The sequence below is a fragment of the Panthera leo genome, chromosome D2 (assembly GCF_018350215.1).
Source record: "Panthera leo isolate Ple1 chromosome D2, P.leo_Ple1_pat1.1, whole genome shotgun sequence".
Lineage (NCBI taxonomy): Eukaryota > Metazoa > Chordata > Mammalia > Carnivora > Felidae > Panthera > Panthera leo.
Window position 1 is genome coordinate 60,534,651 of NC_056689.1, and position 25,990 is coordinate 60,560,640.

Below are 25,990 nucleotides of genomic sequence, written 5' to 3' on the forward strand. Positions count from 1 at the left end.
CGGCGTGCTTCGGTGCCTGCCCTTGACTGGCTGTGTCCTAGTGTCAGTTACACTTTACAAGGCCATGGGGCTAATGACAATAACAGGAATAACCAACACGTATTGAGTGTTTCCTGTGTGTCCCTGCTGTGCTCATGGTTCACATCTATAATTTCGCTGAATCTCCTCCGCCCTAGAAGTATAGATAGGGCCGTCATCTCCTTTTACAAATGAAGAAACCGGGGCTCAGAGGGATGGAGACACTCACCCAAGGCTCTGTAGCCCATAATTGCCGTAGTTGTGGTCGGATCCTCGGTAGTCTCCGAGGTGACTCTGCTTACTGAGTCACCACTGAGTGAGTGGTTCCCACGAGCTGAGTGCCACATGTGCACTTTTCATTTAATCCCCACGGAGGCCCTGCAGAGTAGGTATCCTTGTCTTCCCCCTGCTGGCTCGGGTAACTCGCCCAATATGACACAGCGAGGAAGTAGCATAGCTGGGATATGAACCTTGGTCTGTTAGATTCCCAAGTCCTGTAAGACAAGACCCTGGAGCTGAAACACCTGAGAACCTTAGAAATGCTCTTAAGCCCTTCCCCAGACCTCCTGAGTCAGCATCGCTTTTTAACAAGCCCCATGAGTTACTTGCACGCACAGTGAAGTTTGAGAAGCTGCCCTGTTCTGGTCTCCACCAGCCCAGGTGTTCATGGCTGTGGGGGCAGGACCTCAGGTGTCATAACCCTCACTGCTCGGTGCTTGTGGTCTTTAGGGCTGCTAGTTATACTCCCAGTGCCTTCGTTATCTTCATCTGCTTGGACAACAGGTGGATGTGGGAGGTGGAGGGAGGCTGATTCCATCCCATCCCAGAATGAATATCCTGGCACTGAGAGACCAAGAGAAGAGTTGCAGGGAGAGGAGCCATGGGGTGGCGGGGAGGGCAGGCTGGGTGAGTGGGCATCTCCTCCTTCCTTTGGGGGACTCAGAGATAGGATGTGAGTAGGCCTGTGGGGAGATGCCCCTGACACTTTGTTTCTCCTTTCTTCCAGCCTCATCTTCATGGTGCCAGTGGCCTGTGGGCTCTTCCCACAGAAATGGTAACAGCTCTTCGTTCCTCACTTTGTTTTACTGAATGCCCTGTCCCTGCTCTCCCTGACCTGCCTGCTGTCCTGAAGGAGACAAGGAGGGGCAGGAAGGGCAGCATTTTTGTCTAAGGACAAGTGCCTATCAGCCTAAACTCTGGGCCTCTTAGCTCCGGGGGGGAATGGTAAACCAAAACAGAGCTCCAAGGGGTGGAGGCATGAGTGGCTTCCTCCCAGTGGAGCAAGGACTGCCTTGGAGGGAAGTGGGGGAACAACAAGAAACTTTCTGTCCCTGCTGGTTAGGTTATTAGATACATCCTCCCTGGCTAGATCTGGTCCTTGAAATTGAACAAAGGTACAGATACTTATTCTGGCTTGTGTTTGCTAGGGGGTGGATGACTTGGGCCTCTCTATTTCTCTTGCATGTCCTGGCAGGGAAGGGATGTGAAAAGGGATGATGGAAAGGGGAAACAAAGCATCAGATTGTGGGAGGGGAGAGGATTAGCTCCAGGAGACGAAGTGCAGCTTGGATATATACCGAGAAGATACCAGGTTCCCCTGCTGTAGTATTCATATTTCAGTGTCGTGTGCTAGACTTCTGTGTTCCAAGCACACAGGAGACGTGCTTGTGCTTGTAATCTTGCAGAGAAGATGGAAGTTTGGCACCAAGGAGAATGAAGTCAGGCCCGAGTAGAAGTAAAAGCAATATATTATGTTGTATAGAGGCCATTCATTCTGATGGAAAAATCAGGGAGGGCTTCTTAGAGATGGCATTTGAGTTGGACTTTATCTGACGATAATTTGTTGCTTGTCCGGTTGGCACGCTCATAATCCCCTTCTGTCTTCTCAGTGAATTGCCAGTTTCTTATCTGGAACCAGAGCTCCAAGACGCCATCAGAGCCAAGTATGGAGAACTTGTGCCTTATGTCTACTTCAATAAGGGCCTCTAAATGCCCCACCCTAGTAAGGACCAGTCTGTGCCCATATTCACCAGCTCTTCAGCTGCTCTGTATACCTGTCCCCTCATTCCTCTGCCCACAGGGCCTGAAGGCCAGGGTGGATTTGGGAGGTGGGGAGCCTCGTGTTTTCACCCAGGCTTATTGGACTCCAGAGGATAAAAGTGAACAAGGGGAGCAAAAGCCAAGTCTTCTATCTGTTCCTCCCTTAACCACCATCCCCTGGAGACCAGGAGCTGAGACCCCCTGAGGGAGATACTCAGACCGTTTGGAAAAATTAGGAAACTTTGGGGATTCTAGTTCCAGCCAGGACTGGGGAAGAGCCCCTGGGACAAAAAGATGCTCTTACTCCTCTTCTCTTCCTCCTCGTCTTGTCTCATGCTATGAAACTTTTTACCCTTGCAATTCTAGCTAACTCAGGAAGGGAGGGGAAGAAGCCTTTGCCAACGTGGGGCTCTTCTCTGTTCTTTCTCATTCTCATCCCCAGTGTCCCCTGGTCAGAAAGCATCTTTGGGAGTGCTGCTAAACTTGAGATAGTCAGGCCGTTTCATGAGGCAGCAAAGTTTCATGGTGCTTTAAGCCCTGTCTATTGACACTGACTTTGATCTCCTATGCTAAAATCATGTCTGATTTTGCTTCTCTGTGTTTGAAAAATAAGTCCACTAACTGTGAGTAAAAAGAATATATGTAGGCATTAACAGCACATTTTAATGGGTATATTTTCCTAGCTGCCTCCCTTCTCAGCCCATTGGGTTAAACACCAAAGACTAGTGTGTTCTGAATAGGAAAGAGAAGTTTTATTTGGATACCTCTGAGAAGTAACCAACCAGGACCAAAGAGCCTTAAAGGACACACAGCAAAGTGCAGCCATTTGCCCGTCCCATCTTGGCTGCTGTAGGTGACTTTTCAGGCTCGGGGTGGGGTGGGGGTGGAAGGAGACCATTGTGGCTTACGAGGGATCAATGTCTGTCTGAGTTTCATCTGGTAGAATTTCCTGACTGTTCAAAGGATATCACTGTGAATCAAATAAATTTCTTGAAAGAGTGTAATGAACTGTATGCAGACTAAATTAGTAAAGCCTGGATGGAAAGCAGGATCTGGTCTCACTTTGACCTTGGCATGCAAGAGGTTATCACAACTATAAGGGAACCTGTCTGATGCCTGGAGGTGATTGTTTATTTCCCTTATTACAGAGGAAAAATCTGCTGGACGCTGCAGAATGGGAGCTTTGTTGTTCTAGAGCAGCAAACCGTGGCTCAAGGGCCTAAATCCACCTGCTACTTGTTTTTGTGTGCCTGGGAATTATATTTTAAAAGGCAAAAAAAGAAAAAGCCAAGAATATATGACAGAGACCCCCATGTATGTGGCATGCAAAGCATAAAATATTTGCTCTCTGGCCCTGTACACAAAATGTTTCCCCTACTCTGGAGCAATGGTTCTTAATATATTTCAGAGTCACCTGGATGGGTTGTTAAAATAGAAAGTGTGGGTCCAGATACATCTCTTGAGGCAAGGAAAACAAAAGCAAAAATAAACTATTGTTACTACATCAAAATAAAAAGCTACACAGCCGAAGAAACAGTCAACAAAACTAAAAGACAAGCTACTGAATGGGAGAAGATATTTGCAAATGACATAGCTGATACAGGGTTCTTATCCAAAATACATAAAGAATTTATACAACTCAACACACACAAAAACAAATAATCCAGTAAAAAAAAAAAAATGGGCAGGAAAAGGCACCTGGCTGGCTCAGCTGGAAAAGCATGGACTCTTGATCTTGGGATTGTGGGTTCAAACCCCACGTTGGGTAGAGAGTATTTAAATAAAATTAGTTTTGTAAAAAAAAATAGGCAGAAGACATGAACAGACATTTCTCTGAAGAAGACATACAGGGGTGTGTGGGTGGCTCTGTCGTTTAAAGTGTCCCGACTCTTGATTTCGTCTCAGGTCATGACCTCATGGTTCTTGGGTTTGAGCCCTGTGTTGGGCTCTGTGTTGGCAATGTGGAGCCTGCTTGGGATTCTCTCTGTTTATCCCCTGTGGCTCTCTCTCTCTCTCTCTCTCTCTCTCAAAATAAGTAAACATTAAAAAAATTTTAGGGGTGCCTGGGTGGCTCAGTCGCTTAAGCATCTGACTTGTTTTCAGCTTAGGTCATGAGTTCCCGGTTTTGCGGGTTCAAGCCCTATGTTGGGAGCCTGCTTGGGATTGTCTTCTCTCTCTGCCCCTCCCCTGCTCACACTCTCTGTCTCTCTCAAAATAAGTAAAATTAAAACAAAACAGAACTCATAAATTCATCCTTTTAAAGTGTACAATTCTATGGGTTTTAGTACATCCAGAGTTGTAATCATTATCACTAATTTCAGAATATTTTTATTACTCCCCAAAGAAACTCTGTACCATTTGGCAGTCTCTGGATTCCCTTCATCCCGCACCCCCTTGAAACTCCTTATCTACTTTCTGCCTTTATGGATTGGCCTATTCTGGACTTCATATAAAGGAAATCATACAGTTCATGGCCTTCTGTGTCTGACTTCTTTCATTTAGCATGATATTTTCAAAGTTCATCCATTCCATAACATGTGCAATTTGACTTTAGCTAATTTCTGAGCAGAAAAGTCTGCGTCTCTGAGCCAGCTTCCTTAGGATAGGAGATATGGCCTCCACTTTGCCCATTTCCAAAGGCAAATAGGAAAAACATTACCAGAGCAAGCCAGAGCTTGGAAGCAGTCCCACACTGATGTTCTTTCAAGAATTGACAACCTTCTCCTTTCCTTCCCAGCTCTTTAAACTTCCTAGCATTCCTCCTCCTTTTATAGACAATCTCTCTTTTGGAAAAGTCTGAAGTTTGTAGTGGCTACAGTTTAGAGGACTTTAGAGAGTGCTCCCTCAAACTGCACCTCAGCTCCATTTTGCAAGACCTCTCTGCTTCTCTTTGAGTTGGCACCTGTGGGATGTCAGAAGCAAGGTGATTAGGGTGACTCAAACACCTTCGTGTGAGAAGTGTTAATCCAGACAGGTAGGGTTTAGTGTTTGTCCCATGCAGCGGCTCAATTTAAGCTTTCAGGTAAAGAAAGGGAAGTTAGGACAAAAACCTCCTGTGTTTGCTAAATTGAAATTAGCATCCTGATGATGATACCTGGCTTTTACATAGGAAGGCTTCTAAAACCTTGAAGCCAGGACTGAGACCCTGTGCTGTGAAAATAATTTGGCCTGTGCCTAGCACTGAATCTTTATTTCTCCCCTAGGGAGCTTGATTGTAGTATGGATGAATTTCTAAGACATTTGAGATTGGCAAAAACACTTGTTACCTTTTGTAACACTTGGGAAAGTAGGATCAAGATAGAGGCAGAACCAATCTCTTCACTCTTATCTGTTTCCCACTTTGCCACCATTTAAGCCAAGAACAAACTCCCTGTGGGCTCAGCCATGGGCTAGACTAGGCCAGGCTACAAAATGCTTTGGCAGGATTTTGAGAGGAAATTGGCAGCTACAGGAATCTGGCCTCTCTGGCATGGTTCTTCACTTGTTCATTTATTTTACGAACATTGTTGGACTCATGGTTGGGCTTTGTACAAGATGTTGCAGGGATATCTTAAAAAAAAAAAAAAAAAAAAAAAAAGAATAACACCCGGTGTGCCATACAAAAAGCTGTGAATTTAGTGGTAGGGGCCAGCCAGGCAGATACTACAATCAGATACAGTGTGTTTTAGTGTAATGGGAATCCAGAAGAAGAAACAAGGGAGGGGGTGGGAACTAGAAGTTCCCCAGCACACTGGGGCATCTCTTAAGAGTTTGGTGTAAGTGGAATGTGTGGGGAAATGTAGGGGCAGATGAGATAAAAAGAAGTAGGCAGGCATCAGGATACAAGAGAGAACCCTATTGAGTAGTTTGGACTATATATTCCCTAGGTAGTTGAAGTATTTCAAGAGGGAAAGCCGTAAGACAGTATGTCAAGAGCGCACTTGCTGTGGCGTGCGGCAGGCATTCGAGAGGGAAGAATTGGCAACTAGGGCCAGCAGGGAGAGCATTTGTGTTTAGCCGGAAGATGAGAACACGGACGGAAACAATGGGAGTGGATTTCAGAGCGATTTCTGAGGTAGAGTCAATAGAATGTTGTCCCTGGAACTTGGGGTGACACAGCACCGTGCCTCAGGTAAAGGTATTATTTCACAGAGAATTCACACGGACCTAACCTACCACTGGGCGATTTGAGCCAAGGTACCAGGGCTGTGCTTCAAAACAAAAGACGTCAAAAGATTTTTAGGCTGCAATTGTTTTCTTCGTTAGGAGTACCACAACTTATTTTCCAATACTCTTCAGAATTACCATACCCCTCTTCGCTGTCTTTGCAGAAGTGTAGAAATCTAGTACTTCCGCCACGCTTAAGATGGCTGCATCCGAATTAGACTTGCCGATGTTCGTACCAGAGGGCCCCGCCCCCGGATCGGAGCTCCTTCCGCCACTCTCTGTGGCGTGGGGCGCGTTTACACCGCCATGCAGCACTCAAGATGGCCCGGCTTCCTCCTACTTTTCATTGGCTGGATCTCTCAGGTCTTCCGTCTCCACTGGGAGGGTGAAGGGGCGGAACTTCTACTTGATCGACAGCTATTTTGGTCAATGGACGAAGGGCAAGAGCCCGTGAACCGCTGGAACTGGAGAGCCTGCCCAGTGTGTGGGAGGGTGTTTGGGCTGGGGCGGGGTGGAGCAGAGCCGGAAGCGGGAGGGGAGAGTGAAACAGGAAAAGAAGGGAAGAAGGAAGAAGAGGGAAGAGGAGGAGAGGGAGGAGGAGGAGGGAGGTGGCGGCGCCGTGGCGGAGGAGCAGGAGCAGGAGGGGGATGGAGAGGAGAAGGCTCCTGGGTGGCATGGCGCTCCTGCTCCTCCAGGCGCTGCCCAGCCCCCTGTCAGCCAGGGCTGAACCCCCGCAGGTAAGGGGGAGGGGGCGTCCGGGCCAGCCTGGGGGCCTGGGGGTCGTCGAGGCCTGGCTGGAGGGGGCTGAAGACGGCGTCGCTGCCTGGCTGGAGGGGGCTGAAAGAGTGTCGTCGTCAAGAGTTGAGGGGGTCCCGAGAGTGGCTCCCGTGCCTGGAGTGGACAGGCTCTAAGGGGGCGTCGGTGTTTAGCTGAGGGACACCTGTTTTGGTGTCAGGGAAGTGGCACAGGCATGGTGCCCAGTGAGTGAGGGACCTTTGCGAGAGCTGTTAGGTCAGATGGGCTGGGATGACCGTGACTGGGTAGTGGGGCCCGGCTGAGGCGTGGGGGGCGCATTCGTGCCCCCGCGTGGAGCCGGTCTTCAAGGCAGTAATGCAGTGTGTACGTGTGTGCGGGTAGGGGTAAGTGGGTTATTGAGCTGGCCTGTGAGGGAAGAGGGGCTGAGAGGGTATTTATTTCATACTGGACAGGGAAAAGTTCTGAGCGTATCTTGGCTCCATTTTTAATGTGTTGGAGGCAAAGGGTTGGAGGCCGGGCTCTTGGAAGGCCTGTGGGATGGAGTAGATCAGGACCCTTCAGGAGGAGGGCACACTTGAGCTGTAACAAGCTCTTGCTGTTAGGCTGGCTGGCTTGGGAGGGCCAGCCACTGATGCTGATCTAGGCCAGTTCGGGGCTTTTGAGCAAAGGGTGGTGCTGATGCCAACATGGGCAGCGAATGGAGCACCCCAGCTTTTCTTGCTGGGTGGCTTGCTTTTTATCCAGGCAGAGAAGCTTGCTTGTGCCGATTCCAGCTCCGGCTGGCATTTCGAAACCCTAATGGGAGTGTTACTCCTGGTGCCAAGTTGGGTGGGGTGCAGTAGGGGGAATCACCCCTCCTTCCTTTGCATTTGGCAAGGCTTTACCATTCTATTTTCTTCACTTTCTGTTCTCTTCCCTGTCTTTTCAGAAGAGAATAGACACGCGCTCACTTTCACACATGGCATGATGGCAGAGTCTATCCAGCTTAGCACTTGAACTTTGCGTTGTGATCAAGAGTAGAAGCCGAGTGCCAGCAAAAATACTATCTTTGCCCTAGGAGTTTATGGGCTTCCTTTTTACATGTACATCTTGTTTTGCCCATTAGTATCCCTTATTTTATTTTTTTATTAGTTTTTTAAGTTTGTTTATTGAGAGAGAGAGAGAGAGCGAGAGCGAGTGAGCATGAGTGGGGGTAGGTGCAGAGAGAGAGGGGGAGAGAGAATTCCAGTCACACAGCACAGAGCCCGACGTGGAGCTCAAACTCAGGAACCACTAGATCATGACCTGAGCTGAAATCAAAAGTCGGACTTAACCGACTGAACTACCCAGGCACCCCAGTATCCTTTATTTTAAAAATTAATTAGTTTTTAAATTGAGGTGAAATTCACCTAACATAAACCATTTAAAACCATTTTACCATTTTAAAGTGAACAATTCAGTGGTGTTTAGTACATTCACAATGTTGTGCAACCACTACATCTAGTTCCAAAACATTTTCATCACTTGAAAAGAAAACCATCTACCCATTAAGCAGTTCCTCCCTGATTTCCCTTTCTCCCAGCTCCTGGCAACCACCAATCAGTTTCCTGTCTCCATGGATTTACCCTTTCGGGATATTGCAGAGAAACAGTTTGTGATATTTTGTGTCTGCTTTCTTTTAACATCATGTTTGTGAGGTTCATCATGTCACATGATTACATGTTACACATGGGTTACGTGTTATACATCGTAACATGTACCAGTACCTCAATCCTTTTTGTGGCTGAATGATACTCCATTGTATGGCTATACCACAATTTGTTATTCATTTATCTGTTCAAGTGTCTTCTGTCCCCGCCCTCCCCCCCCCCCCCCCCAGTCTATTTATGTACATTTGAAATAACATGTGAAAGGAATAGAGCTCCTTTTCTTGCCCAGTATATTCCCTTTTCTAGGGCTGGGACCTTTCCATTTTAGGGTTTGTTGCAGTTCTTCCTTGTCCTAGTTAAAATCATAAACTGGCAGGAGAGATATTTTCTTTGTTTACTGGAAAAGTTAGAACCCTCAGGACTGGTGAAGTTAAGAAGTATAGAAGTTGACACAACAAAATATACAGGAAACTGTTGCTTTGCCTTTGCATCTATTTCTGTAAGTAAAGAAAGGTCATTCTCAATATCCAGTAAATAACATTGCTGGTGGAGGGTTGATTTAAGAACATTGCAGCCTTAGATGGGTGCCCTAGGCCTGTGGATGCTTCACCCGGCTGGAAGAGCAGTGGTGGCCTCCTGAGTTGATGGTGGGAACCGGATCCACTTCCTTGGCAGAGGATGGAAAGTGGAGGTTCCCACCAAGTCATGGAGGCCTGGGAGCTGGCGAGATGTGGGAGGGGAACTTCAGTATCATGCCAGTTTATCGATCACAGGCCGTTTTCTTGCCATTTCTCTGCCACTTCCAATACTTATTTTGGGGACAGGGTGGCTTTTGTACTTTGTTCCATTTGGGTGGATCTCGTGCTGACCAGCAGCTATTATGTGGTTACAGTTTCTGCAGAGAAGAGAAAGTTTTTTGTAATGAGTGGGCTCCCTCTTCCTGACCCTCCCCCCACCCAATACTCCCATCCCCACCTCATACCCTTGTCTCTTTCTGTCCATGAGTGCTAGATATCTATAGTGAGATTTGTGTTTTGAATTTTAACCTTTGGAATGGAAGTTACTATATAATTATTAACTCTGAATCCAGCACTGTTTAGTCAATTTGGTTTTTGTTTTGAGGTTTTTGTTGATTTTTGGCTTGTAGAAATCAGTAAAAAAAAAAAAAAAAAAAAAAAAAATCCGAGACCATTTTGGCATAGGACATACTTCAGGTACTCACTGTCCTTATTTCAACAAGTGGCTTCCAGCTAACTCTGAGTCAAGGAGGACTCAGCTGTACTCATTCCGTATTGAACATGGTGTGGGTATCTTATTACATTATTTTTCCCTTGAAATGCCACTATCAAATACAATCTTTTTTTTTTTTTTTTTTTTTTTTTACATATGTATCTAATATCAGAAATATAAAGGGGCGTCTGGGTGGCTCAGTCGGTTAAGCGGCCGACTTCGGCTCAGGTCATGATCTCGCGGTCTGTGAGTTCGAGCCCTGTGTCGGGCTCTGTGCTGACAGCTCAGAGCCTGGAGCCTGTTTCAGATTCTGTGTCTCCCTTTCTCTGACCCTCCCCTGTTCATGCTCTGTCTCTCCCTGTCTCAAAAATAAATAAAAAAACGTTAAAAAAAAATTAAAAAAAAATATATGGCATTAAGGCAGCTTACTTTCCCTGTTACCAGCTCTCCACTGGAATTGTCATTTCTTGTCATCCTGGCCCAGGAAAGTTAACAGCCTAGCTTACTTCTGAGATTGGGAACTTGGACTTGACTCTCCTATAGGTTACTGTGACTCAGATGTCACTCCTTAAATCCATAAAGAGTTAGGAAAAAAAAAAAAAAAAAAAAAGCCGTGGAGTTGCCAGACTGAGACCTTGGCATTTGTCTCTTCTAGTTAAATAATGGTTGAGATACATAGAGTTCATTTCTTTCTATTGTTGGTTAGATTCAACTAGAACAATCTGACTATTACTTAAAATAAAGTTTGTGGTGCCTGGGTGGCTCAGTCTGTTGAGCGTCCGACTTTGGCTCGGGTCGTGATCTCATGGTTTGTGGGTTCGAGCCCCACGTCGGGCTCTGTGCTGACAGCTCAGATCCTGGAGCCTGCTTCGGGTTCTGTGTCTCCCTCTCTCTCTGCCACCGCCCCCCCCCCCCCCCCGACTCTGTCTCTCTCTCCTTCAAAAATAAACATTAAAAATTTTTTTAAATAAAGTTTTAGTAGAAATGTCTTTTTCCATAAAGCCCCCCAGCTAAGGGTCTGGGCACAAATCTCCAGAGACAATTCTTACCTTTCCTCTGCCATTTTTAAAACTTTGAGTTGGGGGTCCTAATTCCTGATTTTTTTTCTTACCTCACCTCTCCCCTGCCTCACCAACTTGGCCCCAGTTTTCAGTTCAGAAGGCTTAGTTCACTTTCTTTCTTAAAAACAGCATTTCAGTGTGATTACCATCATTTCTTCTTAGAGAATAATGGGAGATGGAATGTCCAGACCCTAATTCCCTGTCCCTCATTTTCTTAGTCTGTTTTATATACCAAAGTGAGCATTTGTCTCAAATCAACACCTTGAGTTTCTGTAATTCTACTTTCAGTAGAATTCAGCAACCATTTATTGAAATGTCTGCTCTGGGGGTGGGAACCCTTAGATGAGTAACTGAATACCAGTCCTCAAGGAGCTGGTAATCTTTTGGGAAAGACAGGTAACACACACAATGATTTGTAACCCGGAGGCATCAGTGCCCTAAAGGATGTGCACACAAAGGACGGTGGGAACAGTTGGTTCTGCTCCTGACAGGGGAAGGTGGGATTTAGGAAAATCTTCACAGAAGAGGCATTTGGACCAGGCCATAAAGGTTGATAAAGATACTTAGGATCTGAATGGACCAGGAAGGGGGAAAAGTCTATTCCAGCATGGAAAAGTGACAATGGAGAATGCGTCTGGAGGTGGCACATAGTCTGCAGTAGAAGCTTCCTTTATGTGGGTGTAGAGGAGGGTGACACTTGAAAGGTAGGCTGTGGTCATGTGGTAAGGAGGCCTTTTATCCATTCATCCAAGCAGTGTGGTCTAGAGAACTTTCTGTGATGGTAGAAATGATCTATATCTGTGCTGTCCATTTTGGTAGCCACTTAGCCACATGTGACTATTGGGTACTTGGAATGTGGCTAGGATAAATGAGCAACTGAATTTTTAATGACATTTAGTCTCTTATAACAACTGTATTGAGACATAATTAATATGCCACTAGATTTGCCCTTTTAAAGGCTTTTTAGTAAGTCATAGAATCGTGTGCCCATGTACTATCTAATTTAGAACATTTTCATTACTCCAAAAAGAAGCCCCATAAGCCATTAGCAGTCCCTCCCCATTCCATCCCTACCTCCCACAGTCCCTGGCAACCACTAATGTATTTTCTGTCTCTATGGACTTGCCTGTTCTGGACATTCCTTATAAATGGAATCATACACTATGTGGTCCATACACTGTTTGGCTTCTTTCACTTAGCATCATGTTTTCAAGATTTGCCCGTGTTAATATATCAGTATATCATTGCATGTATCAGTATTTCTTTCCTTTTTATAGCCAATTAATATTTAGCTATATGAACGGGCCACATTTAATTTATCCATTCGTCAACTGATGGACATTTGGGCTGTTTCCACTTGTGGACTGCTTTGAATGATGTTGCTGTGAACATGCATGTGCAAGTTTTGGTGTGTGTGTAGACCTAAGTTTTCATTTCTCTTGGGTTTATACCTAACAGTGGAATTGCTGGGTCATATAGTAACTATATGTGTAACCTGTTGAAGAACTGCCAGCCTGTTTTCCAAGACTGGTATGATATTTAATTTTAAGTAATTTAAACTAAATAGCTACATGTGGCTACTGACTGCTTAATAGTCCAGATAGAACAGCTTTCCAGTGTGGGAGTGGTGAGGTATAGTCCAACACAGTGGTGAGATCATAGGCTCTGGGGGCAGACCACCTGAGATCCAAACCTGACTCTTACACTTACTATCCTTGAGCTAGTTCTTTAACTTCTCTGTGCCTCAGTGTCTTCACCTATAAAGTGGGACCAGTAATAGCACATACCTTATAGATTTGCTGTGAGGTGGACATAATGTATCAATACCAAGAATAATGATCACTACTATTATCATTTGTGGTCCCCAGGGTGCATTTGGTTGTTGGTAGGTTAGTATCAGCTCTCAAATTAAGTTCAGAAGCTGAGATTTGGGGAGTTTGAAAGTGACTTCCTTGATTCTGTTCTATATCTGAATTTAGTTTTGTCCCTATAGGAAATGTTCATGGTGAACCTGTATGTTTAGGGTAGTAGTTCTCAATTGGGGATAATTCTGCCCCTTCCTGAGAACATTTGTCAGTGTCTGGAAACATGTTTGGTTGTCAAAGCTTGGGAGTGCTGCTGGCAGCTAGTGGGTGAAGGCCAGGGATACTGCTTAACCTCCTGTAACAAAGGATAGCACCCCCCCCCCCCCCCCCCCCCCCGCCCCTGCAACAGAATTGTCTGGTCCAAAATGTCAGTAGTGCCAAGGTGGCCAGGCGCCGGTTTTGTGGTACCTGCTATCCCCATATCAGCTCGTGCTCATTATCACAGGGTTTGAGGTCAGCCTTCCTATGAAAGAGAACACAGCTTTGTAAAGTGTATGAAATAACCTTGACAACAAATTTTAGGTGGGACAGTTGACAACTTTAATATCCTGAATCTTGATACTCTCGGATTTGTTAGCATGTTGCCAGTCGGCCCTGCTTTGTCAGAGAAGATCAAACATTTGGAGAAAAAAGATTTTTTTTTAGTTTGTGGTTCAGTAAGTGGGTGAGCCTCCCTTATTCACCCAGTCTTAAACTTTCTTTCCTCTTGCTTTGGTTTACCCTTGTGGTTTCATTTTAAGAACATGTTTGTTTTCACCCCAGTGATAGCCTGATGGCCAGTTCCTTTCTATTCTCAGTGTCCTCCATGGTTCCATAACCAATCTGGATGGAGTCATGTTCTTAGAACTTTTTCCTTTTCCCATTCCATGTATTGGTTTTACTCTCATTTCCGGCCCCATGAACACTGGTTTGTTGTCACACATTCAGCCTGCAGAAACCATTAGGTATTCTCAGGGTTGCCACATGCTGACAGTCCTGGACCTGAGGGTGACTGTGTGGCCTCAGGAGAAGCCTTCTCTTTCAAGCCCCCAGGATGCAGTTCGTCTGTGGGTTTGGGGCACTAGTTGGCAACACTGTATGCATACTGTGGGTGTCTCAGATAGCTTTGGATTAACAATTCCAAATGCCGTTTGAATGCCTGGCCGTCCATTCTCCTAAGAGCATCTCTAGCTTCCCTGCCTTAAGTTGTTGGAGCTTGAGAGACCATCAGGATCCAGGTGCAGTGGTGTGGGTTCATTCTTTGCCCTATAACCCCAGTTGTGGGCACCAATCCCATTATAACTGCACAGACACTAAGATTCCACTGAGTGACAGGGAGCAGTGACGGTGGGTCTTTGTGACCTGTCTGCTTGGTGGCATACAACAGACAGGTTGAGGTCTGACTTACGGGCACCTCCCTTTTGGACCATCCTTTGTATTTCCACCAGGTGGAGCAAAGTCTGGCCAAAAAACTGCATGCAATGTGGAAACCACAAACAAAGAAATATCAATAAATCCAGAACATTGCAACCTGGGAGGGAGGAAAGGGGAAACAAATTTCATCCTATTGAATTCTGTGGCTTGTTGATACAAATTTGGACTTTCCCAGTGTGGGAATTAAAGTAGGTCATGGTCTCAGACTTGTAGATCGCCAATCTTGCATGGACTGGGTTTTTGGGATACTCTCGCTTACTCAGCTACATTCCCATAGCTTAGATTTATTTACTTTTGGTTTTTTTCTTTCCATACTTTGTTTTGTGGGAAAATAGATGAGCTATGTATCGTCTGTTCCTGGTGCCATCATCGCCCTCAGAGTGCCTTGGCTAACTTTTGATTCATGATCTTAGGTGTTTTAAAGAATTTAATTTAAACTTGTTTTGGAAGAGGTAGAAGTGAATGTAAGACGTTGCAAGGATACTTGTGGCTTGGAAGGGTGGATCCTAGAGTAAAGCTATAAAAACATGTCTGTTTTGATTTTTAAATATCAAGCAAGACAGATCTTATGTTGTAACACTGTGTTATTACACATTCTTGTAGATCAGAGGCATGTGTTCATGGAGAAAGTATTCATGTTTTTCAAAATCCTACAGGCTGCTTTTTTGTTCACCATTTCCAAAATTATCTTCCTCATCTAAAATTCTACCTGGCCATTCACTCCAGTTATATTAAAATCCAACCAAACACAGAAACAACAGAAAAGCCACAATTTAGTTTATTGATCAGATCTAAATTATTTTTCCCTCTTAGTGATTTATTTGGGAGAGAAGGTTAATATTTGGCTTTCTACACTGAGATGGTGGAGCATTGTAGCTCTTTGGGATTTGACTATAGAATTGAACAGTGTGAGAAATTCTTCCTGTGTACTTCTTTCTTTTTATTTGGGTCCTTTGTCTTTAAATATGCAAATCTCCTTGCTGTGTTTGCAGGGATTTGGGGGAAAGCAGAAAACCTGTACCAGTCTGATTTGGCATAAGGACCACTATGGCTTTCTTTCCATTTTCCTTCTTTAGACCTGATTGCTGCTTTTCTTTGAGCTTTAAGGTGCCTTTTACGTTTTCACATCAGTTTTTAATTACACAAAAATAACACATACTCGTAACAATGGTATACTTACAGACAAAAATGCTTAGAGTAAAAAGTGAAAGTTTATGGTTTGGTGTGTGTTTTGGGTGGGTTTTATGCTTATGCTGAATGTTTATAGATATAGTAATAGTTCATATATATATGTAAATAACTTCTATATATAAACAAAATTATTAACGGTTGGTGTTCCTTATTTTTTCATTTGTTTTTATTTTTTTGTTTTATATATATATATTCTAATGTTTATTTTTGAGAGAGAGAGAGAGAGAGCGCAGCGCATGCATGCGTGTGTGCGCGTGAGAGTGGGGGAGGGACAGAGAGAGGGGGGCATAGAGGATCCAAAGCTGTCTCAGCGCTGACAGCAAAGAGCCCAATGCGGGGCTCAAACCCATGAACTCTTGAGATCATGATCTGAGCCGAAGTCGGATGCTTAACCGACTAAGCCACCCAGGCGCTCCTTCATTTGTTTTTAAAACAAAAATGGCATACTTTATATGTGGTACTTTACAACATGCATTTTTTTTCATCCTTCATGGACTTCTTTCTATATTGCATATATACCTCTGACTTTTAAAAAAATACCTATATGTTAATTGCTTTAGACCATGATTTAGTTAATTACTCCTTCATAGATGAACATACATTGTATCCATTTTTATGATTTCACACAGTGTTATAGTGAACATCGTTATATATATATTTCTTCCTGCAGTTGTGCTAGATTCCTAGAAGTGGAATTGAGGATTGTGGGGTTGTAAGGTATGTACATTTGAAGTTTTGGGTCGATAGTGCCACATTGCTCTCCAGGGTGGTTGTATGAGTTTATAGCCCCATCAGTAGGGCTCATTTCCCCACACGTGTGTAAGCAGCATTTCTTCATCTGTGCCCTCTGCATATTCTAGAAGATGTGCCTTCTGACAACACAGGCACGTGGGGTACATTTCAGTTTTCTTTCTCGAAAGCCTTATATAGGTCTCTGATTTGCTATGCTTCCAGTCTCCTCCCTGTGTGCTGTGGAACAGAATTCACTCTAGAGCAGTGTACCTGGAGCTGGAGAAGCATAGCTATGCCTGCTCAGGTGCTGAAGGAAGTGGTTTATAGCCCCCTGGAAGATGTCAGGCAGGTGGCTTGCAACCGTTGGCCAGTTGCTGTGTGGCACACAAGTCTAACCAACCACCCTTTCGTGGTGGTCATCCTAGGAGAAGGGATACTTGGAAGTATCTTCACTGAGAGTGCAGACTCTGGAGCCACACTGCCTCCATATACCCTTAGGCTAGTTAATTGACTCAGTTTCCTCATCTGTAAAATGGGATAATAACACCTAGCTTATAGGGTTACTGTGCGGGTTAATTGAGTTATTGTACTTATAAATTGGGTTAGTACTTATAGAGCACTTAGAATAGTGCCTGTACATAGTAATTACTCGGTAAATATTAGCCTATATAATAATAATAATATTTAATTATTAGTATTATATATAATATATAATTTAATTTTTATTATTTAATAACTTAATTATTAAATTATTAAATTATTAAATTAATAATTTTATTATTATTATTATTATTATTATTATTATTATTTTAAAGCTTTGGGAGGCATTAAGGCTTCTTATCCCCTGACTGACCCAAGATCTGTTTCCAGTGGAGGAATTTAAGAGTATATTTTAGTAATCCCCTAGTCCAAAAGGCATGTGACTTCCATATCACCAGCCTTGGCAGTCTGATGAGAGGTGTTTTTCCACCAATTGTTTTCTTTTTTTTTTTTTAATTTTTTTTTTTTTAACGTTTATTTATTTTTTGAGACAGAGAGAGACAGAGCATGAACGGGGGAGGGTCAGAGAGAGGGAGACACAGAATCTGAAACAGGCTCTAGGCTCTGAGCTGTCAGCACAGAGCCTGACGCGGGGCTCGAACTCACGAACTGTGAGATCGCGACCTGAGCCGAAGTCGGACGCTTAACCAACTGAGCCACCCAGGCGCCCCCACCAATTGTTTTCTAATAATAAGTATGAAGTTGTTTATTCTTAGAGCAGGTAAGTTGGAATATACACTATTATCCTGTTTTGTACATCACTGTGCCCTCCTGAATGAGGAAGCGTGGGGTCACCACCAGCAAAGAAGTGTGCCTTGCCTTGGGTGTGGGAGTTGCAGTTGGACACCCGCTCTGACCGCAGTGCTAGACCACATGCAGGTCTGTATGCTCTCTGCACACAGCGTCCTGTCCTGAGGTGTACTGTACTTCCTGTTCTGAGGTGAGGATGGTTTCTGAGGCTTTAAAAAAAAATAATAACAGCTTTATTGAGCTACAATTCACATACTGTAAAGTTCACCCTCTTAGAGTGTATAATGCAGTGTTTTTTAGCGTGTTCACAAGATTGGGCTGCTGTCACCACTATCTATTTCCGAACGTTTTCGGGGAGCCCGGGTGGTTTAGTCGGGTGAGTGTCAGACTCCTGATTTTGGCTCAGGTCATGATCCCAGAGTCATGGAATTGAGCCCTGTGTTGGGCCCGTGCTGAGCATAGAGCCTGCTTAGGAATCTCTCTCTCTCCTTCTGCCCCTTCTCTGCTCGTGTGCATGTGTGCACTCTCCCCCGCCAAAAACAAAACAAAACCCAAAAACAACCCAACAGAACATTTTCATCATCCCAAAAAGAAACCCTATATCAGTTAGTTCCCTTCCAAAGATCCCCCGAACCCCAGTCTACTACCCACTAATCTACTTTCTACCCCTGTGGATTGTCCCACTTTGGACATTTCTTGCAAATAGAATCTTAACACCAGGTAGTGTTTTGTGAATGGCTTCTTTCACTTGGCATAATGTTTTCAGGGTTCATCCATGTTGTACCATGGGTTAGTACTTTCTTCCTTACCATTAATATCCTGTTGTATGGGTGCAACACATTTTATTCATCCATTGGTCAACTCATAGACATTTGGGCTTTTTCCACTTTTGGGCTTTTATGAATAATGCTATGAACATTGGTATACAAGTTTTTGTGTTGACATATGTTTTCACTTTTCTTAGGATATACCTAGGAGTAGAATTGCTGGTCATGTGAGAACTCTGTGTCAGTTTTTTTCAAGAACTGCCAGACTATTTTCCAAAGTGGCTGTACCATGTTACATTCCCCACTAGCAATTATGAGGGTTCCAATTTTTCTACATTGTCTCCAACGCTTGTTATTGTCTGCCTTTTCTCATCATAACCATCCTAATGGGTGTGAAGCAGTATCTCATTTTGGTTTTGATTTGCATTTCCCTAATGACTAGTGATGTGGAACATCTTTTCATGTTCTTATTGACCATTTGTGCATTTTCTTTGGAGAAATGTCTGATTCATTCTTTGCCCATTTTAGAGTCCCTTTTCAGACTAAAGGGAAACAAGTCTTCGTATGGAATCCCAGTGAGTGACTGTTGAGGGGATTTTCCTTTAAATTAGCCTTTCCTGGGGCTCTGGCATTCTACCATGCTGTCACCTATTCTCATGACCCTGGACCAGTTGCTTAACTTCTCTGAGTTGGCTGCTTCCTCCTATCAGCATTGCCCAGAGAAGGCTTTGAGGCAGCCATTTGTGTGATAAGGGGCCCATGTGGCCAAAGAAGTCTGCCTTCTCTCTTGGAGAGTCACAATGAGTGTGCTTTTACAGTTAAGCCTCTGAGGAGTCTCACAGTTAAGAATCTATATGAGTCCCTTATCAGATAAATGATTAGCAAATATTTTTCCCATTCAGTAGTTTTTGTTTTGTTTTGTTTTGTTTTTCACTTTCTTGATGGTGTCCTTTGAAGCACAATTGTTTTTCATTTGGGGAAAGTCCAGTTTATCTATTTTTTTTCTTTCATCACTTGACCTTTTGGTATTCCTTAGTTCTTTCAATTGCTCTGTAAAGCTTAATATTACTTTGGGTCAAGAGCAGACACTGTTTAGAATAGAATCCATTAGATACCTTTTTTATGGAAAGTGTTGAGCATGTATGAAAATAAAGAGAATGGTGTAATGAACCCCCATGTTCCCATCACCCAACTTCAGCCATTTCTTGTCGTGGCCTGTCTTGTTTTGTCTATATCTATTTTCACTTCCATTCATGCCCAGCGAAGTTATTTTGAAGAAGACTGCCGACTTCATATCATTTTGGCCATGAAGAGTTCCATTTGATTCTCTAAAAGATAAAAGAATTTTGTTGCTCAACATAACCGCCATACCATTTTACACCCTAAAAAATTGACAATAATTGCTTAGTGTTATAGGATGGACTCTTGCACGTGAGAATTTAAATTAGATCTGGAGGTAAAAATGCCACTTAGAAAATTCAGCTGATGTATGACAGTTCTTCAGTTTTCGTAAGTAACCAGTTCTCACAAAGCATTCCACTGCTTTAAAAAAAGTTGTTCCCCAAGAACACCCTTCAGTCCTGTGGGTGTCAGAGGTGTTCTTCCAGCTACAGCTTTCACTTGACCAGGTCTTGTGGTGGAGTTACGGTCATGGCAAACCCTTTTCCCCCCCCTTCAAAACTTCTTTGTCATCTTGTCACGGTGGATATCCGTTTCTAACCTCTCCCCAGTGTGTAAAGTGAAAGATTAACTTAGGACTTTTGCCCTCAATTTCTAGTGTAGGGAGAATTGGGGGAAAATCCTCCTCTTATCTGAGATTGCACAAATGTTCAGAGAAACTTGGGAAAATGAGGAGACCTGTCAGCTCATTTTCTCCTCTTTCACCTCTCCAGGGGCCTAAGCCGCATGTCCCTGCATGGCCTGGCTGACTATGCCTGCCCTCAAGGTACAGTACTGGGGGGTTCATAGCAGATGAGCAAAGCTGCTGAGGGAGAAATGGAACATAGGATTTGGAGGCTGACAGATACCATAGCGATAATGATGCTATGAACAGATGCTCAGTAAGAAAGAAAGGCTGTGCTGTTTGAAATGTAGGAGATTTCAGGTTGAACAGTCTTCTTAACTGTGAGACTCCTCACAGGCTTAACTGTAAAGCCCATGCATCGTGAGTCTCCAAGAGAGATGGCAGCCTTCTTTGACCACATGGGCCCCTTATCGCAGAAATGGCTGCCTTGGAACCGTCTCTGGACAGTGCTGATCAAGGTAAGCAGCCATCTCAGAGAAGTTAAGCAATTGATCTAGGGTCAGGAGAATAGGTGGTAGCACAGGAGAATGCCAGAGCCCCAACAGAGTCTAGTTTAAAGGAAAATCTCCCCTTGGGTAGTGTTACTCACTGAGGTTCCATGGGAAGACCTCTGTCCCTTCAGTCAGAAACCCTAATTCCGGGGGCGCCTGGGTGGCTCAGTCAGTTAAGTGTCTGACTCAATCTCAGCTCAGGTCATGATCTCAGGGTTGTGAGTTCAAGTCCACATTGGACTCCGCACTGGGTGTGGAGCTTGCTTTAAAAAAAAAAGAGAGGGGCGCCTGGGTGGCTCAGTCGGTTAAGTACCGGACTTCAGAAGTTCAGGTCATGATCTCACAGTTCGTGGGTTCGAGTTCCATCTTGGGCTCTGTGCTGACAGCTCATTGCCTGGAGCCTGCTTTCGATTCTATGTCTCCCTCTCTCTCTGCCCCTCCCCTGATTGCACTCTGTCTCTCTGTCTCTCAAAAACAAGTAAATGTTAAAAAGAAAAAAAGAAAGAAAGAAGGAAGGAAGGAAACTTGAAGGCTGGTCTTAGGTCAGTGCACATTTTCAGACATTCCCTGTATTGTCTGGCAAGTGGGGATAGTAAAAACTGTCTAGCCCTATTTTTTTTTTTAATTTTTTTTTTTTAATGTTTATTTTTGAGACAGAGAGAGACAGAGCATGAACGAGGGAGGGTCAGAGAGAGAGGGAGACACAGAATCTGAAGCAGGATCCAGGCTCTGAGCTGTCAGCACAGAGCCCGATGCAGGGCTCGAACTCACGGACCATGAGATCATGACCTGAGCCGAAGTTGGCCGCTTAACCGACTGAGCCACCCAGGCGCCCCTGTCTAGCCCTATTAACAACTGATGTAAGGAACAACTAAAATGGATGTGAAAGTAGTTTATAAACCTTGAATTCTACAAGGATGATGATTTATTGTGTCTTTCAGCGCTTAGCGCCACCTTTTCTTCAGTATTGAGAACACCTTGTCTGGAATGTGCATCTTGAATAAAGTGAAAGACTTTGGAACAATGGATATAAGTACAAAGATACAGGTGCCTGCTAATTTTTTTCAGGAAGGGCCTGTGGCTTGCACTGACTTTCCTTCTTGCCATGATGGGGGATGCTTTCTCAAAGGCACTTGTAGCTTTTCTCTTCCTAAGCTTTAGGGCTATATTGTAGTGTATCTCTGCCTACTTCCGCTTTGCTCTAGTGCTCCATGGTTTGGACCCTTGGGTCAAGGTGGTTTTGAAGTAGAGTCACTTACTATTGTCATCCATGTTGCCTTACTCTCTGTGGCCTGGGAGTACCGGGTTCAGGTGTGGCCTGTGGTCAGGCATTATATGACGAAAGGACCAGAGGATTTATCTGCTGTGATACCCTCTCCAGTTTCACCACCCTTAGTCATCATTTTACTTGGGGCGTGGATATGTATGTTCCAGAAGCTTTTCCACCCCCCTGCAACTTATGGGAGGGATAAATTGTCTCAATGTTTTCTTCTGGTGCTTTTGACCATGAACTCTTAGACCTGGAGTAGATTGGTTATCAAATAGCCTAAGGAGAGAGGAGGTGATATGTAATTTACGTAAGATCCAGGAAATGAAGGAAGACATGTTGCCAGGAGCTGTGTTTCCAGCTAGACCTTAAGTTTCACAATCCTTTATGCAAAAAAAGGGCATCTTTTAGGTGTTGCTTAATGGAATTATCCGGTGAACCGGTGACAGAACCAGTGACAGAACCAGAAGCCGCTTCAGCCCAGTCCCCCTAATCGAAAAACTAATGGGGTTAGATCACGCCCCAGTTCTATCTTGAGTAAGGGAATTTTGCTTTTGAGATGGCTTAAATGCTTTGAATTCCTCAGCAGAGAAATTATAGATGTACAGATAATGAGACGAAGGGTTTCCCAATCCCCGTGTCCAACCTCATGAGTTTGCAGTCACATCCACATGCTCTCCCGATCTCTTAGCTGTTTATTGGGTTTCCGTGACCAGGAAAATGTCACCCGCGCTACTGTCTGGGGATTCAGCTGTATTAGCTTCATTGTTACAATCTTCTCTTTAGTCATATGTCTATTTATCCATGTACCAGTCTTTTTTGAGGGCCTACTTAGTGCAAGGCATCGCTTGGTATTCTGAGGGACACAGAAGTGAAAGACCTCTTGCCTTTAAGTTGCTTCTACTTTAGAGGAGGAGTTAGGCCTGAGAATAAATCATTTTGCTGAGTTTATGAGCACATAAAAGAGTGGGCGGATTTTCCACAACCAAGATGGTCTCTGTTTGGACAGTGCGAATAATCACTCTTACGACCTTGCATCTAGAGGGTCCGATGAGCTACTTCCAGGACTCAGAGTTGAGGTGCCTTTAATAAAAGGACTTTGCTGTTAGCCCTTTCTGTGGACCTGCCACCATTGCAGCTGTGTTCCTGCCTGAAGTGGATCCCATCTCTTTTTGTCTTGCTCAAAGTTGCAACAAAAGGGAAAGATGAAATCAGATTTAGTGGAGACCTTGAAGACTAATTTTCCTAATGGAGTTACATCTGAGTGTGATCAGGTACTGGATGTGACCCTTGTCCCTCATTTTGTTCTTATTCCAATCTTCAGTTTAGAGAGCGGTTTGGGAAGAGACATGAAACGTGTTGGGGGGGGGGGGGGGGCGGTGGGGATACAGCAGCGAGCCAGAGCGTGCTGATTTGCATGTAATTCTTGGTTCCTTGCTGGTTTAGTTTGGGTTGAACTGTTTTCAGGGCAGGAAAAACGAATCTGGCATTTCGGTACAAAAACAAACAAGGCTGCTGTTGTACTTGATAAAGCTGGAGTTGCAGATCCAGTGGCAGCCCATTAACTCAGTGACAGCGGTGAGTTTCAGAGACCCCTGCACTCTCCGGAGAAGGCAGTAAATGTCCATTTAGGAAGGCAATAAATATTTGTGGAGTGATTGATTGTCAACACAGTAGGATTTGCTTGTTGGGGGGGAGGAAAGCCAGAAACCTTAGGACGCTGTTGTTAAACTGGTTTCAGCTTCTGCTACTTTCTCTCTTTCTTTTTTTTTCTCAGACAAGATAGCTGGGTCAGAACTTAACTACCTAGAGGAATTTTCCTGAGATTCCATCATCCCCTTCTGCTTCTTTTATTTCTCTCTATTTAATAGACCTTTGAAATAGGTATATTCCCTCCACCTCCTCCACCCCCAGAGGGAACAAGAGCAACTCCAAGATGTAAACAAGCAAAAAGAGAGCCTAAGATACTATGTAAACTAGAAATTCCTGTCCTTGCTATTCATGGCACTACCGTAGTCATCAGAAAGAACAAATGTGCTGGTCAGAGGTACTCTGCGAAGACACAGCGTGTGTGGGGCCTCTACCTGCTCCCTCCAGCCACTCTCTGCCCCATCTTGTGCCTTTCTCAGATGCCCCATGTGTCCTTGTTTCCATGTTTTGGGCTATACTTGGCTCTGCTTACCATGCTCCTCTTCCTACCCCTACCGTACATGTTATTTTAGTACCCGAATCTCTGTCTCTCTCTTCTTTTTTCATGTTTATGTTTGAGAGAAAAAGAGCGTGAGCTGGGGAGGGGCGGAGAGCCCCTCCAGGGCCAGACGAGTTCAGCCAAGAGTGCATCCTCCTCATCCCGCTGCGACAGCCAGGGTGGCTGGATGTGACTGTGACTTTCTGGGTCACAAATGAGGTGCAAGTGATGACTACAATATCCAAATACCGTCACCATGCATGTTTAAGCCATTTTCGAGTAAAAAAGTCCTGGTTGAAGTGCTAGCTCCACTGCCTACGAGCTGTGTGTCCTTGAATGAGTTACCTAACTTCACTGAAGTTCCCGGTTTTCACCTGTAAGGAATGAGATAGCAACATACATTAGAGTACTCTCTCTCTGAAATGTATCATTTGATGTTTAGCAAGTGATTGGGTACTATAGTTAAGAGCTGTTTGCCCAGCTGTCTTCCTGGGAAGGCTCAATAGTGGGAAAGCAGCCATAGGTTTGTTTTGTTTTGTTTTGTTTTTTAATTTTTTTTTTAAGTAGTGTTTATGGCCAGTGTGGGGCTCAAACTCAAGACCCTGAGATCAAGAGTCGCATGCTCTTCTGACTGAACCAGCCAGCCACCCCTACATCCATAGACACCCTACAAGGCACCCCTACAAGCCCTGTGACTTGTAGAACTCCTTGTCCTAGTCAGAAACCAGGAAAGGTGTGTTTTCTTGTCTCAGCAGGCCTGCTACACGTCGGCCTTTGTCCAGCCCCAGGACACAGATAAGCTAATGTTCTTGGTTTCTGGCAGCTAAGCAGTCCTTAGCATTTCTATTTGGCAAAGTTCTGCAAATCTTTGTTTTGGGTTTGGAATGCTTCCCATGGCATTCCCCAAAATAATTACTTCAGGATCCTTTTACTGATGCCCAGCCTCACATCCATGACATGCCTTGGTTGGACTTTTCTTGTGGCACTCACATTGGTTTAGGCTTGGAGCTTGTATCTGCTTCTGGGGGTTTTGTTGGTTTTGTGCTTTGTTTTGTTTTTTGTTGTTGTTGGGTTTTTGTTGTTGTTGTTGTTTTTGAGTCCAAACTGGAAGGCATTTAAACGTGCCTATGCCCAGCCTGAGAAAGATAAGAATGATCTCTCATCTTAGATGTTCTGTGTCTGCCTAGCAGCCTCTGCTCCAAAGCTCCTGGAAGTAAAAACGGCCTTAGGTCTGGAGATTATCTCCTATCCTAGAAACCTGGCAGTTGCTGTCCTGTTCTGACAAAACCCTTTCTTCACATTCCTTGATTGTGAAATTAGAAACCCCGCACTCTCAGCCCTAGTCTCCTTCAGCCTCATCCGGCCATGACACGGTGTGGGAACAGTTCCCCAGGCTACCTGAGATCCAAGGCATGAAAGGTCTTCTGTTCCAGCTTGCTCCTTGCGTGGAGCCCATTTGTGTCCTGGGAATGGAGGAGAACTTTAGGGCTTTCCCAGTCATTCACCTCCTAGAACTCTGGCTCCAAAGAGGGCCAGAATGGGTGACTGGGGCCTAAGGGCATTGTCCATGTTCCAGAATACTGAACTGGTGTGTCAGTCTTCTAAAACAAGGTTCTGGGGGTGGGAGGGGGCGGCGCTTGGGTGGCTCAACTTTGGCGTCCTGACTTTGCCTCAGGTCATGATCTGGCAGTTTGTGAGTTCAAGCCCCTTCCTGACAGCTGAGTGCCTGGAGCCTGCTGCGGATTCTGTGTCTCCCTCTTTCTCTGCCCCTCCCTCTCTCACCCTCGCCTTCTCTCTCTCTCACTCTCTCTCTGTCTCTCAAAAAAACAAATAAACATTAAAAAATTAAAAATAAAATAAAACAAGGTTCTGGGGCACTGACCAGGATCTGCATGTCTGCTCAGTGTTCAGCTGACCCTCAGTTCTGGTGTTTGCCCCATTGGTAACTTTTGGTCTAGTATCATGACTCCTTTATTATTGTCAAGGAAAGAGCCTTTGGAGCTAGAGACTTAATTCAAATCCTTACTCTCCCATGGCCAGCTGTGTGACCTGGGGCAAGGTGTCCATATGTCTCGGCTTCTGCAACGGAACAGGGGTAATACC

At 44.5% G+C, this 25,990-nt stretch overlaps 1 protein-coding gene and 1 non-coding gene across 7 annotated transcripts in view; one reads left to right on the forward strand and one right to left on the reverse strand.

Moving 5' to 3' along the window:
• WBP1L (WW domain binding protein 1 like) overlaps positions 1 to 25,990 on the forward strand; it is an 87,060-nt gene that overhangs the window by 20,165 nt on the left and 40,905 nt on the right. For 4 of the 6 annotated variants that reach the window (XM_042909340.1, XM_042909341.1, XM_042909342.1 and 1 more), the window contains one exon: positions 1,025 to 1,072. In XM_042909340.1, coding sequence (XP_042765274.1) covers positions 1,025 to 1,072 — 48 coding nt within the window. Of the gene's footprint in view, positions 1 to 1,024; positions 1,073 to 1,907; positions 3,063 to 6,807; positions 6,942 to 25,990 lie in introns of those variants that run through there. The other 2 variants (XM_042909346.1, XM_042909344.1) reach the window with 2 other exon arrangements.
• On the reverse strand, positions 23,486 to 23,562 carry LOC122202904. The gene has a single exon (XR_006194954.1). It is a non-coding gene; the product is annotated as a small nucleolar RNA SNORD20 (small nucleolar RNA).